Here is a 16,417-nt window from a genome sequence, read left to right on the forward strand (position 1 = left end):
GGACTAGATAGGGTTGGGATATCTGGTCGGCATGGATGGGTTGGACCGAAGGGTCTGTTTCCGTGCTGTACATCTCTTTGACATGGACTGACTGCCTACAGATTGTGCGCTTTTTTTGCAGATACATTCTATTTTGTTCAAAAGCAAAATCTGCAAAAAAGCACACAATCTGTCGGCAGTCAGTCCATGTGATATTTTATAAATTCTTACATTGAACCAGTCTGACTCAAAGTTGGAATATAAATTCTGTGTCCTATGATCCTGTCCCACTAGCTACTCCGAAAGCTTACACTTCCAAATAAACCTGTTCGATTCTAACCTGGTGTCGTATGGATTTTAACTTTCTCAATGATGACACCTTTCGGGTGCAGACCGTGGGTTGACCAATATCAATGATGGCGCCTCCCGGGTGTGGGGAGTTATGTGCCAGTATCAATGATGGCGGCTGACCATGCCCGGAGCCGCCGGCGTCACGTGGGTCGCGGGAGCAGAGTGCGGCGGCGCGGGGCCTGCGGCCTCTCCTCGACATGAACAGTGTGGGCTCCGAGTGTGTGGAGCTGAAGCGGGGCTACGACTTGTGCTTCAACCGGTGGTTCGCCGAGAAGTTCCTGAAGGGAGACAGGAGCCCGGATCCGTGCAGTGAGCTCTTCAAACAGTACCAGCAATGTGTGAAGGTGAGGGGGAGAGGAAGGAGGGGGTGGTGAGGTAGGTGAGGGAGGAGGGAGAGAGGGAGGAGAGTGAGAGTGAGAGTGAGGAGGGAGGAGGGAGGGAGAGTGAGGAGGGAGGGAGAGTGAGGAGGGAGTGAGGAGGGAGGGAGTGAGGAGGGAGGGGAGGGAGGGAGTGAGGAGGGAGGGGAGGGAGGGAGGGGAGGGGAGGGAGGGAGGGGAGGGAAGGGGGGGAGGGAAGGGAGGGAAGGGAGAGAGAGTCAGTGAGGGAGGGAGGGAGGAGAGAGGGAGGGAGAGTGAGGAGGGAGGGAGAGTGAGGAGGGAGGGAGAGTGAGGAGGGAGGGAGGGTGAGGAGGGAGGGAGGGAAGGGAGAGAGAGTCAGTGAGGGAGGGAGGGAGGAGAGAGTCAGTGAGGGAGGGAGGGAGGAGAGAGTGAGAGTGAGGAGGGAGGGAGGGAAGGGAGAGAGAGTCAGTGAGGGAGGGAGGGAGGAGAGAGTGAGAGTGAGGAGGGAGGGAGGGAGGGAAGGGAGAGAGAGTCAGTGAGGGAGGGAGGAGAGAGTGAGAGTGAGGAGGGAGGGAGGGAGGGAAGGGAGAGAGAGTCAGTGAGAGTGAGGAGGGAGGGAGGGAGGGAGGGAAGGGAGAGAGAGTCAGTGAGGGAGGGAGGGAGGAGAGAGTGAGGAGGGAGGGAGGGAGAGAGAGTCGGTGAGGGAGGAAGGGAGTGTGTGAGTGGGAGTGTGTGAGTGGGAGTGTGTGAGTGGGAGTGGAAGGGAGAGGGAGAGGGAGAGGAGGGATAGTGAGGAGGGGAGTTTTAAAGTTTAGACTTTGTGAATGTTGCTGGAGTTGAACTTGAAGTAATGCTGCCAGTCAGATGTGACACTTAACGCTTGTGCAGTTTTGGCTCACTATTTTGCAGTGTTGGCTAAGGAGTTGTAGGATTCCTGGGTCAGAGTGATAGTTGGCCCGTTGTTGGGGGTATTGAGAGACCATCCTAATTCTAGGATGTCCCAGAGCCCTTCACAGTTACTTGACATTTGAGTTGTACTCATAGTCATGCAGCACGGAAACAGACCCTTTAGTGCAACTAGTCCATGCTGACCATAATCCCAAACTAAACTAGTCCCACCTGCCTGTGCCTGGACCATATCCCTCCAAACATTTCTTATTCATGTGTCTATCCAAATGTCTTTTAAATGTTGTAATTGTACCCACATCAATCACTTCCTCAGGAAGTTCATTCCACATGCAAATCTCCCTCTGTATAAAACAATTTGCTTCATGTCTTTTTTAAATCTCTCTCCTCATCTTAAAAATGTGCCCCCTTGTCTAGAAATCTCCCATCCCATTGAAAAGACAACCACCATTGCCTCTATCTGTAACTCTCATTACTTTACAAACATCTATCAGGTTGCCCCTCAACCTCTCATGCTCCAATCTATCCAGCCTTTCTTTATTACTCAAACCTTCCATACCTGGCAACGTTCCTGGTAAATCTTTTCTGAATCCTTTCCAGCCTTCCTACAACTGTGCAACTCAGAACTGGACAGTATTCCAGAAGAGGCCCTACTAATGTCCTGTCAACCTCAACATGACTTCCCAACTCTTATACTCAAAGGACTAAGCAATGAAGGCAAGTGTGCCACATGACTTTTTAACTACCCTGTCCAAACGTGAGGTAAACCTCTAAAGAATTGTGTACCTGCATCCTTAGGTCCTTGTGTTCTACAACACTACCCTAGCCCCTACCATTATTTGTACAAGCCCAATCTTTGTTTGTTGTACCATAATGCAATACCTCATCACATTTATTCAGATTGAACTCCATCTGCCATTTTTCAGCCCATTGCCCCATTTGATCAAGATCCCTTTGTAATTTCAGAAAACCCTCTTCACTGTCTACTATGCTACCAACTTTGGTGCCATCTGTGAAGTTATTAACCATGCCTTCTAAATGCTAATCCAAATCATTTATATAAATGACAAATGGAAGAGGACCCAGAGCCAGTCCTTGTGGAACTTTGCCAGTCGCAGACCTCTAGTCCAAAAAGCAAACCTCCATCTCTGTCTCCTGCCCTTAAGCCAATTATGTATTCAGTTGGCAAACTCACCCTGCACCCCAGAGTCTACCTTGCGGAACCTTGTCGAAGCCTTTACTAAATTCCAAATAAACAATGTCTACCACTCCGCCATAGTCAATCCTTTGCTCAAAAACTCACTCTCAAGTTTGGGGGAGACAGATTTCCTTGCACAAAACCACGCTGACTACCCCTAATCAACGTTAAATGTCTAAATTTAGACATAAATTAATGTTAAATGTCCACAAATCCTATCTTTAATAATCACCTCCAACAACTTAACCACATCCAAAGTCAGACTCCTAGGTCTATGGTTCCCTGGTTTCTCCTTACAATCTTTTTTAAACAAAGATACAACGTTAGCCACTCCCCCCAGTCATCAGTAGCATAGGGAAACACAGCAGCCAATTTATGCAGATGTTCTTGCAAACCATACAATAAATAAATAAATCTATGAATTATATTGGTTTGAGGTTGAATACTGGTTGTGACAGCAAAGGAACTCCCATGCTCTTCAAATACTGCAAATGGAATATTTGCATCCATTTGAAAAGGATTTAACATCTTAATCTGAAACATAGCATCTCTGACTTCAGCTCAGCATTTCAGTGGGTGTTAGGTTAGATTATGGCTCGAGTCCTGTTCTTGAAATCAATGGGAAAGAGAGTCAAGGTTGTATTATTACCATTTACTGACCAAAGCATCAAATAGTCAGAGATGTATAGTATAGAAACAGACCCTTCAGTCCAACTTGTCCATGCTGACCAGATATCCTAAACTAAGCCAGTTCCATTTGCCAGCACTTGGACCAAATCCCTTTAAACCTTTCCCTTTCATATACCCATCCAGATGCCCTTTACATGTTGTAATTGTACTAGCCTTCTCCACTTCCTCTGACAGCTCATTCCATACACGCAGCACCCTCTGCATGAAAAAGTTGCCCCTTAGGTCCCTTTTAAATTTTTCCCCTCTCACCCTAAACCTATACCCTCGAGTTCTGGACTCCTCCCACCCCAGGGGAAAGACCTTGTCTGTTTGTTCTATCCATAAATTTTCTTTGTTCTGTTTGTTTTTTGTTTTTAAATAACTATTTCTGTGCAAATGACTTCAGGTTTTCCAATGTAACTGGTGCTTATTGATGAGAGTGAATTTATTTTAATTACAGAAAGCCATCAAGGAAAAAGAAATTCCAATTGAAGGACTGGAATTCATGGGACCCAAGCGGGAAAACCCTTACGGAAGCAGTAGCTCATCATGATGTGACAATAGCAATGGATTCTTCCCTCCAAGATTTCTTTTTCTCGTCAGGTCCATATGACTGCAGTAATGCCCTCCCTGCAGGAAGGTGTCAGTGATATGTAGACATTAGCTGATGCGAACAGAATTTGATAGAATAACATTGGATTCTTTAGTTATTGTCGAAACAAAATTTACAAATGACAGCAGCCGTCACAATTTACAATAGAGATCATGTCATGCAATATAAAGAAATTGAATGAATTTTGTATTTCCCTTTTTAAAGTTTTCTAACATATTTGCAAATTGCATCTTTGATGTAAGTGTAGGGATGACAACCAAATGTGAATATGCTGCTTTGACTGCAAAAGAAATCAATGTTCGCTTCATGCAACTGAATGCATTACATATATATTATACAAAGTAACATTTTATACCAAAGTTATAATATATTCTCTTAAACTTTCTTCTTTTAGTATTTTTTAAAATTATTTTCAATTAAGTTCACTTAACTGATGACACAAACCTACGTTATGGTCCAGTTACCTATTTTGATTTTATATGCATGCATATACTGTAAAGTGCCTACTCAAAAGATGGCCAGTTTGTATTGAGCTTTATTGGAACACAGCAATAATCAGCAGCAGTCAGACTTGTAGGCTGAATCCAGCTGTTCTACAAAGTAATCACCTTACTGGTAGTTAGTCTTTCTAATGTACAGCAGACCCAAATTGTGAGCAGCAATTACAGTATTCAATGAAGTTCAAATACACTTTCTCTTTCACCTGGAAGGGACTTCAGGGCAGAGAAGGGAGGAGATGAAAGGCAGGTGTGGCATTTTTTGTATTTGCATGGCAAGCTGCAGTGACAGGTGGAGGGTGTGTTCAGGAGTGGACCAGGATGATGGAATGGAAACTCTTTTGGAATGCTGGCAGGGAAAGATATTTGGTGATAGCCTCACACCAGAGAACAATCTTGAGAATGAGCATTTGTAGATGGGATGACAGTGAGGGCAAGGGGAACTTCATTATTGTTCTGGAAGGAAGTTTCCAGGTTTATGCTTTTGTCTGTTGTGATTTAGTTTCTGTTTTGGAACCACAGTAGGAGCACTTAAGTGGATGAAGTTGAATATGTTTTTTGCTGTTTAACAGTCAATATTGGAAATACATTGTGGTGGTTATGAGGAAAGCATTAAGTGCAGCAGTTATTGAAAAGTACACTGAGTAAGCTCATGTGAGATTCTAAGAAACAAACTGCTGCCAATATGCACTCCACTAAAAAGGGGCAAAACTACCAGAAAAGCAAGCAAAAAAAGCTGATTTTTCTCCTATAGTTTTGGAATTGTATAATTGCTACGTGCAACCTTGCAGTGAACAAGGGACTGTGGTTATTTATTTGTCCAGTGGAAGACTTGTAGGCTATCATTTTAATTTGGTTATGTGTTGTTCAGACTGAAGAACCATCGACAAGAAACCAGGCTGGTTAAAGAGATGGGAAGGACAGGTTCAATCCTTGTCAGAACAGGAGTTTTGTTTCCTTGGTGCTTGGAATGGCTTGCAGTACTCCAGGTGTTGTACAACCAGGATTTTGTATAGTTGAAGCACCCCATTCCCTTGTCTGTTAGTTCATTAGATATATAAGACCAGCATTCCATGGAAGTTTAGATTATTTTCTGCATGCGTTCATAGCTTTTTAATGACTTATGTAACTACAGTCACAATTTTCTTTGGACCTCCACACAAACATAAAATACTGTAGATACTGGACATCTGAAATAAAAAAATAAACTTGCTAGAAATGCTCTGGAGGTCAGACTAGAGTTTTCTCTAGGGAGAACCAGAATTGAAGTTTCAGGTCAACGATGACCCTTCAGAACTCTTTGGATCGTCAGTGTTTCTCACTGTTTATCACTGAGAAAATATGGCACCCTTTATTATTTGGATAACCAATTTTGACCTCATTTATCCCAGTTTTAACTGTGCATTTAATCTCTCGTTGTCTCTTTCTGGTTCTGTGTAGATCTATTAATGGGGATGGGGAAATGTCAGGTGTATAGAGTGAGGTCACATTCAGCATCTTGCTCATTGGCATACCAGGCTTAAGGAACCACATGATCTACTGTAGTTCCTATCTGCACTGCTCACAGTGCTGCCACTCTTGCTGTCATTGACAAATCTGGCCGTATAGCTTTCTATCAAATCATCTGAGTCATCAACAAGTACGGTGAGTAGTTGAGGCCCCAACACATGCACTTGTGGGACACCATTGGTAATTTTCCTGCCAATGAATAAAGAACACCATTTTATGTTGCGATGAAACTTCCTCTGGGCTCAAGTGGAGGTGGTGTTGCTACATATCACCATTTGGTACCATCAGTTTGAAATGTTGTGTAGTTGTTTTATAAATACTGGGGTTGTGGGCAGTGCTGGTAACTTGTCAGCTTAATTGGTGATGGGTTTTAAAAGCAAACAAATTCTAGAGTTGTTGGCTGACATAGGTTGGGACAGCAATGTTCCTGCCAGAATTGATGATGGGAAAATTGTGACCTGTGCCCTATTGGAACTGGGTGGGTGAGTGAAGCCAAACTGTCTGTTTAGCTGTGATCTCCTTATGGTTGAATAGCCCAGTAACTGGAGATTAATTGAGAATGGCACTTGGGTAAGATACCAGCTGGTGTTTCAGGTCTGTAAAGCTTGCTGTGGGTCCAATTCCTCCGAGCATGACCAATTGAGCAAAAAATGGTACAATACTCAGAGAGGGGTAAACGTAACTGCCACAATTCTCTTGTAAGTGTTTTGTATAAGCAAGTATTTGTTTTTTTCAGTACACATTAGTACTCAACATGTTTTAGTATCTAGCCAGTCATTTACAATTCATAACCAATCACATTTTACCTGCTGGATACTGGATCAAGGAGCATACTTCGTCAATTTCTTGTACAATTTCTTCAATCAATGGGGAGGTAATGGCTTAGTGGTATTAGCGGTGCACTGATACTCCGAAGGCGAGAGTGTGTTGCTGGAAAAGCACAGCAGATCAGGCAGCATCCGAGGAGCAGGAGAATTGATGTTTCAGGTTGGAGCCTTCATCAGGAATTCCCCAAACATCGATTGTTTTTCCTGCTCTTCAGATGCTGCCTGACCTGCTGTGCTTTTCTAGTAACACACTCCCAACTCTGATCTCCAGCATCTGCAGTCCTCACTTCCTCCCTGTTATTCTGAATGCTCCCACAGCAGATTTTATTTTTAATTCAATAAAAGAAAAAAAAACTGGAATTAAGAGTCTAATGATGACCAATGTTGTTTGACAGAAAAACCCATCTGGTTTTGTTGTAATAATCACTTAGGGAGGGAAACTGTCATTCTTATCTAGCCTGGCTTACATACAACTCCAGACCCACCTCAACATGATTGAGACAATTGGGTTCCCTACACTATTGCTGCATTCCTGTAGGCTCTGGGCTCTGAGGACAATTGGGTCCCATGTAACTGTCTTGTCACTCCTAGTTCTCCCTGTGCATGTGGATGTCATTGAGCCACCTTCTGCCTGGGGCCGACCAGATACCTATCTGGTGTCCAGCAGTCTGCTGAATGCCAGCAACCTGGGGAGTCTTTCCTTCAATCACAATATAGTGCTCACCAGATTGTCCTCCTAAACTTCCTAAATCTGACATTGCCATCAAATTGTCAGTATCTGGACTGGTGGGGAGCTGCAGGAGGGAAGCATTCACCAATGCTTCCCTCTGAGGCCTTGGTAATCTCATCCTCACAGAAGGCTGCTGGCAGAGCAAGCAATTTCTCTGCAGGGGCCATCAACACCTCACTGGTACCAAGGCAGCGAGCTGTCACAGCTCATGGACAGCAATGGTGTAGATGAATGAAAGTGACATTGGGGTTACTGTGGAGTAGGACTTGATTGGGACAGGGATGTTTTGACATCCTTGCAGGATCCTAACCCCCTCTTGTGAGATACTGGGTTTTGTCTACGTAATGGGTTGAAGTGCCTGTTATCAGGGATGCCAGCACTCGTCCTGGCTCTTTGTCCCCTGTTGTGGGCTGTTTTCTCCTAGAATGAGAGAAAGGTGTGGAGTTGAGCGAGATGAAAGGTGGTGAGGTGTTCTGGGTGAGTGAGTAGGCAGTGCAGAGGCCATGAAGGGCAAGTGCTGTGGGAATGGGTGGTGGGTGACGAAAGTGAGGGAAGGAAGATATTGCAGGCAATAGTGACAGTAGCAAAGCATGAGTCTTGGTAGGAGGGAGAGATGGTGATTGAGGTTGCAAGAGTGTGGTGCTGAACCTGGTGGAGCACAGAAGGCTACTAACCACACTGCTCTTACTGGCCCTTCCTCCAGAACTGTTGACTCTGACATCCAGCATCTGGAGTCCTTGCTGACTCCAAGGTACAGCAGTGAACCTGGTAGTGACCTTGGCTCAGGCTGCCAAGGGTTTCGTGCTGTGGCTTCCTCTGTCAGTCCTCTGGGAAAAGGGTGCACTCCCTTCTGCACCAGCTCATCCAACTGCACATTCAGGGACTTGTCAGAGAATCACGGCACCCGTTTCCATTTCTCTGACATCTTCAGCATGATTGTCCAGCACCAAACAGTGCAGCATTGAAATGCTAGGGCTTGTCTCTGTGCACAGTGTCCTTTTAAATATGGTGGGGGTGACCAGGGATGGTCGTCTTTCAACAGGTATCTGATGAGGGGGTCAGTTATTATTGGAACAGCAGGTGGTAGGGTGGGACCAGAGTTGAGGAAGAGGGGAGCCACAGGGATTGTTAGTTAATGAGGTGAGTTTGACAAGATACAGTGTGCCATCTGGCAAAAAATCCCTCTGAAAAATTAAACAAAACTGGCACTGAGCCAAAAACAAAGAGTCAGCCCATGCTGTTCATTGCCCCTTTATAGACTAAACCAACAGTCAAGCTGTTTTGTCCACTGATGATTTGCAGACAAAAGCAATTGCTTGTGAATCACAAGTTTCAGTTACTAGTTAGAAATATTTCATTGAACCCACCATCCTGTTTTCACAGCAGGTCTGCATTTTAAAACCACTTAACTAACTATTCAAACTAATGGAGTTACTGTATTTTAATACTTGTTCAGTTTATTGCATTATCAAACACCGTTCTATCTTTGCAGCAAATCAACAAATTGACAAAATACTTATTGATAAATTATTCCAAGATAATCTTGACACTTTTTTTGACAGCTATGAAAGGAAGTATGTTCTTGTTCGCAAATTAAATAGTTTCTGCACAGAATCAAAAATGTTAATGGAATGGTGTTTAATCTCATGGTGGAGTTGGAATTCACATGAAGATATGGTGCTTCACATTTACTTATTCACAAAAGTATTGATAACATCTTCATAATAAATACAAATGAATGTAAACATCGACATATCGCAAGATGTTCACTAGAAAATTCACATTTCTCAACCGCTGAATTTGCGGTAATCTAACATGCTGCTCAATGTTTTGATCTTATTCAAACGTAGCTATGTGAGAATCCATGTCGGTAGTAGCATCACATCTTTCAACTAAGTATTCTATCTCATCACTAATTGCAGTTTCAGAAGGAATAATTATTCAGATTTTGTTCTCCAGTTTATAGGGAGAGGCTGAATAGGCTGGGGCTGGTTTCCATGGAGCGTCAGAGGCTGAAGGGTGACCTCATCGAGGTTTATAAAATCAAGGGGGGGGGGGCGCATGGATAAGGTAAATAGCCAAGGTCCTTTTCCCCAGGATAGGGGTGCCCAAAAGTAGAGGGCGTAGGTTTAAGGTATGGAATGAGCTGCCAGAAAAAGTGGTGGAGGCTGGTACAATTACAACATTTAAAAAGGCATCTGGATGGGTGTATGAATAGGAAGGGTTTAGAGGGATATGGGCCAAATGTTGGCAAATGGGACTAGATTAATTTAGGATATCTGGTTAGCATGAATGAGTTGGACTGAAGTTGCTGTACAACTCTATGCCTCTGAATCATTCAACTAGCAACAGTTGAAGGGAATTAATGAACAAAGACTCCCTTTGACCACATTCCTTACACAGATGCAGCATTGGTGAATATCTCCTGGGATGACAGCTGAGTGATCTACTGGGCAGAGGACAATAGAAGCTTGTAGCTGAATCTTACCAGTTAAATGTTTGCTGTTATCATTTAATTTCTGTGAACCAACTGAACATTAAAACTCACTTTGTGGACAACCGGCTGTAAGACATCTTAAGGAATTGTACAGGTACTAAGGAAAATTATATCAGCCTTCTTTTACAAATGTGTATGAAGTTAAGCTATCTGATTCCAGACTCCCTAATGCCTGTCAAACATCTGCAAGACACAAATCAGTAGTGTGACAGACTCCTGTCTACTTGCTTGAATGAGGATAACTTCAACAACATTCAGAAAATTTCACACCATCGAGGACAAAACAGCTTGCTTGATTGGCACCATATGTACTGCTTTCAACATTCACTCATTCTACCATGTTAAAAATCACACAACACCAGGTTATCGTCCAACAGGTTTAACTGGAAGCACGAGCTTTTGGAGTGCTGCTCCTTCATGTTCACAACCACCTGATGAAGGAGCAGCGCTCTGAAAGCTTGTGCTTCCAATTAAACCTATTGGACTATAACCTGGTGTTGTGTGATTTTTAACTTTGTACACACCAGTCCAACACTGGCATCTCCAAATTATTCTACCATGGATGCACAGTGATAAGTGTGTACTATCCACAGGATGCACTGCAGCAACTTGACAAAGCTCCTTTGACAATACTTTCCAAACACACAACATCTACTTATAAGAACAAGGAAGTAGACATGGGGATGCCACTATAACAAAGCTACTGTCCAAGCTACTCACGATCTGTACTTGGAACTGCCACTGTTCCCGATTGGATTAAAAAACTAGAATTTCTACCTAAACAGCATTGTGGGTGCATCTACCCCAAATGGACCGTTCAAGAAAGTGGCTCACCATCCCCAACTTAAGGGATTGTTACAAATGCTGGCCTTGCCAATTATGCACACATCCTAACAAATTATGAAAGAAATAAGCTTAAAGAGACTCCTCAAGTCTGCTCTACTATTCAAGAAGGTCACTCTGAACTTTTGATATTATGCAAAAGGTAGGATTGAATTAAATCTCCTGATTCCTTTAAATAAAACAACACATTAAGCTCTGTCTTGAATATATGCAATGACTGAACATTTGAGTGATAAAAGTCTCTCCAACTAACTTGTAAATATTTAAGCTATTTACTATGAGTCTGTGATCACTAGTTCTAGATGTCCTGAGTCAGGGGAAACCTTTCTTTCATCTACCTTGGAAAACATTTTTAGAATTTTAAACGTTTCAATGAATTCACTTCCTCTCCTCTTAAATTCTAGGACATAGAGGCTTAGTCTACTCAATTTCTTCTTGTGGGACAATCCCCTCATTCTGGGAACCAGTCTAGTTACTGTTTTAATTAAATTACTAATTTTTTACTAATTATTGCAATTTAATTTATTTTCAGATATAAGGTTCTTAGGGGGAATTGGCAGAGTAACTGCTGAAAAGTTGCTCCTTGTGAGAGAGTTTCAGCCCAGAGGGCATAACCTCAGAATAAGTGGTGCCTCATTTAATCAAAGTGAGGAAGCTTTACTTTTCTCAGAGGGTAGTGGATCTGTGGAATTATTTACTGCAGAGGGCTCTGAAGGCTGGGACAATTTGTATATTCAAGAATGAGATAGATTTTAATCAGGAATGGAATCAAGCGTTATAGAGAAAAGACAGGAAAGTGGGGTTGTAAGATAATTCACACTGTGCCCCCCAAGGTAAATCTCACTGTGTTCCTTGCCCCCCCCTCCCCCCAGGAAAATCTCACTGTGCACCTCCCGGGTAAATCACACAGTGACCCCCTTCGTGGGTAAATCACACTGTGCAGACCCCCAGGCAAAACACACTTGCCCCCCCCCCAAGGTAAATCATACTGTGCCCCTCCCCTGGGTAAATCACACTTAGCTCCCTGCCCCCCCCACTACCCCAGTAAATCATACTTTGTGCCCCCTCTTCACCCCTCCTGGGTAAATCAGTATTTGCCCCCTCCCCACCACCATTCCCAGTAAATATCATACAGTAACCCCTCTCCCCCATTCCCCCCACCGTAAATCTCATAGTGCCCCTTCTCCCACTTTGGTAAATCACATTATTTCTCCTGTCTACCCTGTCTCTTTGCATATTGGGTATTAGTGTTTATTGCCCCCGGTATCAGTGAAACCCCAAAGCATGGGGTGTAGGGTAGCCCACCCTGATTTGCCCTAAGCTGGGCTAGTTCTAGTTATGGATCAGTGGTGCTGGAAGAGCACAGCAATTCAGGCAGCATCCAACGAACAGCGAAATCGACGTTTCGGGCAAAAGCCCTTTGCCTGAAACGTCGATTTCGCTGCTCATTGGATGCTGCCTGAACTGCTGTGCTCTTCCAGCACCACTGATCCAGAATTTGGTTTCCAGCATCTGCAGTTATTGTTTTTACCTAGTTCTAGTTATTACCAGCTTGTGGGTTTTTGTCAGTCCACAGCTGTGTCGGGAATGAGGTTTGTGAAGACAGGAAGCCAGGGAAGGGGATATTCAGCAGAGACTTCCAGTTATGATGAGCATTTTTACATTCAACTGCCTGATCTGCTGCGCTTCTCCAGCACCACACTCTCAACTGTGATCTCCAGCATCTGCAGTCCTCACTTTCTCCATTTTTACATTCAACTGAGCATCAACAAGATGCATGTGTAATGATCTTTGTAAACTAATGGTTCTCTTTTTAAAGCAAGTTTATCATATAAGGACAGAGGGGGTCTGTTAGCCATCTGAGCTATTGTACAAACAGTTCTGGTGACAGGTCATATTCTGAAACGTTGACTCTTGTTTCTCTCTACACAGAAGCTTCAGATGATCTACTGAATATTTCCAAAAGTTTCTGTTTTTGTTTCAGATGCCCAGCAACTGCAGTATGTTACTTTTGTATAAGAGAATTGTTGATGTAGTTTATAATGTAGCATTCAATGCTGGAAGGACCTGGACTCAGGCTGATCAGACAAGACTCAGACAAGAGTGGGTGATGTTTGTTTCTGCTTTGAATAGAAAGGTTAGACAGTGTTCCTGCTTTAATCACTCTCTGGTGAAACTAGTTTACGACCTCCTCACTTCCTCATTGTTACCACACATTCACCAATAAATGCATTTAATTTATTTGTTAAAGGATCTGCCTGGATAATTAAAGAGTGCAGGATAAACAGACAGCCTATGGTTCCCTGTCCTTGAATAATGTAATTATAGGGCAGTGTTTTATGTGACTTCAGGAACATTATGCTGTTTATACAATTGAATTGTGTAGGTATTAAGTAGAGTAATTGAAAGAAAATGCGCGTAAACTTGACTTCAGGGTATTAAAACATACATATTAACGTAAATCAATCTTCAGTATCTGAAGCAGTAATACATAATACATGGCACTGAATTTTTAGTGCTGGACTGAGAATTGTTTATAATGAAAACAAAAAGTCTTGGAAACACTCAGCAGGTCTGGCAGCATCTGTGGAGACAGAGAAAAATGTTAAGATTACAGTTTGGGAGTGTTTCCGTGGTTGAGGGGTCATATTTTAAATGCTGCTTTGAACTGAAATTATCAGCCTTTATCCCTCTGGTGGGTATGAAGTGATTTGATTTCTCTTTCCTGCTACCCAACCCTTAGTAGATCATTTCTCAGCATAAGCCTTGCCTAAAAATGACTATCGTCTGACTCAGAAATCACATACACACTGCTATACAATATACTGTGATGTAGCTGTCAAGTACAGGTCATTCCATCCTCTCTCAGAGTCTTGACAGCATGTGACTGCTGATATTAGTGTTACTTCATCTTATACAGCACATCATTAATTTACAAAAACAGAAATTGCTGGAAAAGCTTATCCGGTGTGGACAGAAATCAGAGTCAATGTTTTGGGTCCAGTGACCTTTCCTCAGAACTACGTTTTCAGCAATTTCTATTTTTGTTTCTGATATTTAGCATCTGCTGTTCTTTTGATTTTTGCATCATTAATATATGCATTCTTGTTAAACTGCACAACAAATATTGTTAAAAATCACACAACACCAACTTATAGTCTAATGGGTTTATTTGGAAGTACTCGCTTTCGGAGCAATGCTCCTTTTGCAGCATTCCAAAAACTAGTGCTTCCAAATAAACAGTGAAGGAGCAGTGCTCCAAAAGCTAGTGCTTCCAAATAAACCTATTGGACCTATAACCTGGTGTTGTGTGATTTTTAACTTTGTCCACCCCAGTCCAACACCGGCTCCTCTATATCATAACAAATATTGTGCCATTGTATATACAATGGTGCATTGCTTATGTGCTGGACTCAATATCCCAAAACATGAATTCATGGCAGTTTGAGAATTTGAATAGTATTTCTAGAAACCTTGAAAGATTAAACGGGATCTTGAACAGATGGGCCAGTGGGCTGAGAAGTGGCAGATGGAGTTTAATTTAGAAAAATGCGAGATGCTGCATTTTGGGAAAGCAAATCTTAGCAGGACTTATACACAGAACAAAGAGACCTTGGAGTGCAGGTTCATAGCTCCTTGAAAGTGGAGTTGCAGGTAGATAGGATAGTGAAGAAGGTGTTTGGTATGTTTTCCTTTATTGGTCAGAGTATTAAGTATAGGAGTTGGGAGGTCATGTTGTGGCTGTACAAGACATTGGTTAGGCCACTGTTGGAATATTGCGTGCAATTCTTGTCTACTTCCTATCGGAAAGACGTTGTGAAACTTGAAATGGTTCAGAAAAGATTTACAAGCATGTTGCCAGGGTTGGAGGATTTGAGCTACAGGAGCGGTTGAATAGGCTAGGGCTGTTTTCCCTGGAATGTTGGAGGCTGAGAGGTGACCTTATAGAGGTTTATAAAATCATGAGGGGCATGGATAGGATAAATAGACAAAGTCTCTTTCCTGGGGTGTGAGAGACCAGAGCTAGAGGGCATAGGTTTAGAGTGGGAGGGGAAAGATATAAAAGAGACCTAAGGGCAACTTTTTCACGCAGTGGGTGGTATGTGTATAGAATGAGCTGCCAGAGGAAGTGCTGGAGGCTGGTACAATTGCAACATTTAAAAGACATCTGGATGGGTATATGAACAGGAAGGGTTTGGGCTGGGTGCTGGCAGATGGAACTAGATTGCATTGGAATATCTGGTCGGCATGGATAACTTGGACTGAAGGGTCTGTTTCCATGCTGTACATGTCCGGACTCTATGACTCTAAGTGACGCAAACACACCAGTGGCCAACATTTTGCACAATGGCTTGATTATAAAGACAATTCTCTATCATGGCATACCGGGCGACATGGTGGCTCAGTGTTTGGTACAGCTGTCTCACAGTGCCAGGGACCCAGGTGCCATTCCACCCTCGGGCAACTGTCTGTGTGGAGTTTGCACATTCTCCATGTGTCTGTGTGGGTTTCCTCTGGATGCTCCAGTTTCCTCCCACCATCCAAAGATGTGCTGGTTAGGTGGATTGGCTATGCTAAATTGTCCAGGGATGTGCAGGCTAAGCAGATTAACCATGGGAAACACAGAGTTACAAGGATAGGGTGTGATGCTCATCTGAGGGGTCATGTAGATTTGATGGGCTGAATGCTTCAACACTGAAAGGATTCTACTTTTTTCTATGTGCTTTGCTAATGTCCTTTGCAGAATGTAACCGGCCCAGCCTGGCCTGCAGATAGCTCCAGTCTCACCAATTTTCTTGATTCAGGAGTGGTCCACCTTGCGAACAAGTTACTTAGCTGTACAAAAGCATTGCAAGGAATGAATAAAGTGAAAAGTAATACTTATCAAAGTGAGCATTAATAACGTGAAAAATGGATTGACCCCTCATTGTTTATGTTATTGCCTTGCTTGAATTATCATTGTGTCTTTTAGGCTTTCATTCTAATTCTCTTTGATAATCTTCAATGGAATGAGCAACTTTAGTTACATAGCGTAACATAACAAGCATAATAAAATATCCTAATATCACAGAAGTATTATGTAACAAAATATGATACTGAGCTTAATGAAGAAATATGAGGTTAGTTGACCAAAAAAGGAGATAGGTTTTAAAGTGTATTTTAAAGGAAGGAAGTTGAATATAAAAGTTTAAGAGAGGGTTGGTTACTTGAGATTTTTCAAGATTACCTAGGTAACTGAAGGCATTACCAGCAATGGTGAAGTGATTAGAATTAAGGAACCTGAAGAAGTCCGATTAGATGAGCCAAGATATCTCAGAGCGGATGGGTCTGGATGAGATTACAGAGTTAGTGAAGGAGTAGGCCATGGAAAGATTTCGAAATGAAGATTTGTACGTTAAAATCAAGACATTGTTTTCTGGAGGCCAATATCGCTCAGCAAGCGCAGAGGTGATACAGGAA

At 42.8% G+C, this 16,417-nt stretch overlaps 1 protein-coding gene across 1 annotated transcript; it reads left to right on the forward strand.

Annotated features, from left to right (window-relative positions):
* The first annotated feature begins 477 nt into the window (after nt 1-477).
* Nucleotides 478-4,439, forward strand: triap1 (TP53 regulated inhibitor of apoptosis 1). Its single transcript, XM_072587233.1, has 2 exons — nt 478-674; nt 3,902-4,439. The coding sequence occupies exons 1-2, from the start codon at nt 528-530 to the stop codon at nt 3,992-3,994; spliced, it is 240 nt and encodes a 79-aa protein (XP_072443334.1). The 5' UTR covers nt 478-527; the 3' UTR covers nt 3,995-4,439.
* The last annotated feature ends 11,978 nt before the right edge of the window (nt 4,440-16,417 follow it).

This window comes from Chiloscyllium punctatum, chromosome 17 (genome assembly GCF_047496795.1).
Source record: "Chiloscyllium punctatum isolate Juve2018m chromosome 17, sChiPun1.3, whole genome shotgun sequence".
Classification (NCBI taxonomy): Eukaryota; Metazoa; Chordata; class Chondrichthyes; order Orectolobiformes; family Hemiscylliidae; genus Chiloscyllium; species Chiloscyllium punctatum.

Coding starts and splice junctions, on each gene's coding strand:
- triap1 (XM_072587233.1), top strand. CDS start 528: ATGAACAGTGTGGGCTCCGAGTGTGTGGAGCTGAAGCGGGGCTACGAC. Junction 675..3,901: donor AGTACCAGCAATGTGTGAAG/GTGAGGGGGAGA, acceptor TTTTAATTACAG/AAAGCCATCAAGGAAAAAGA.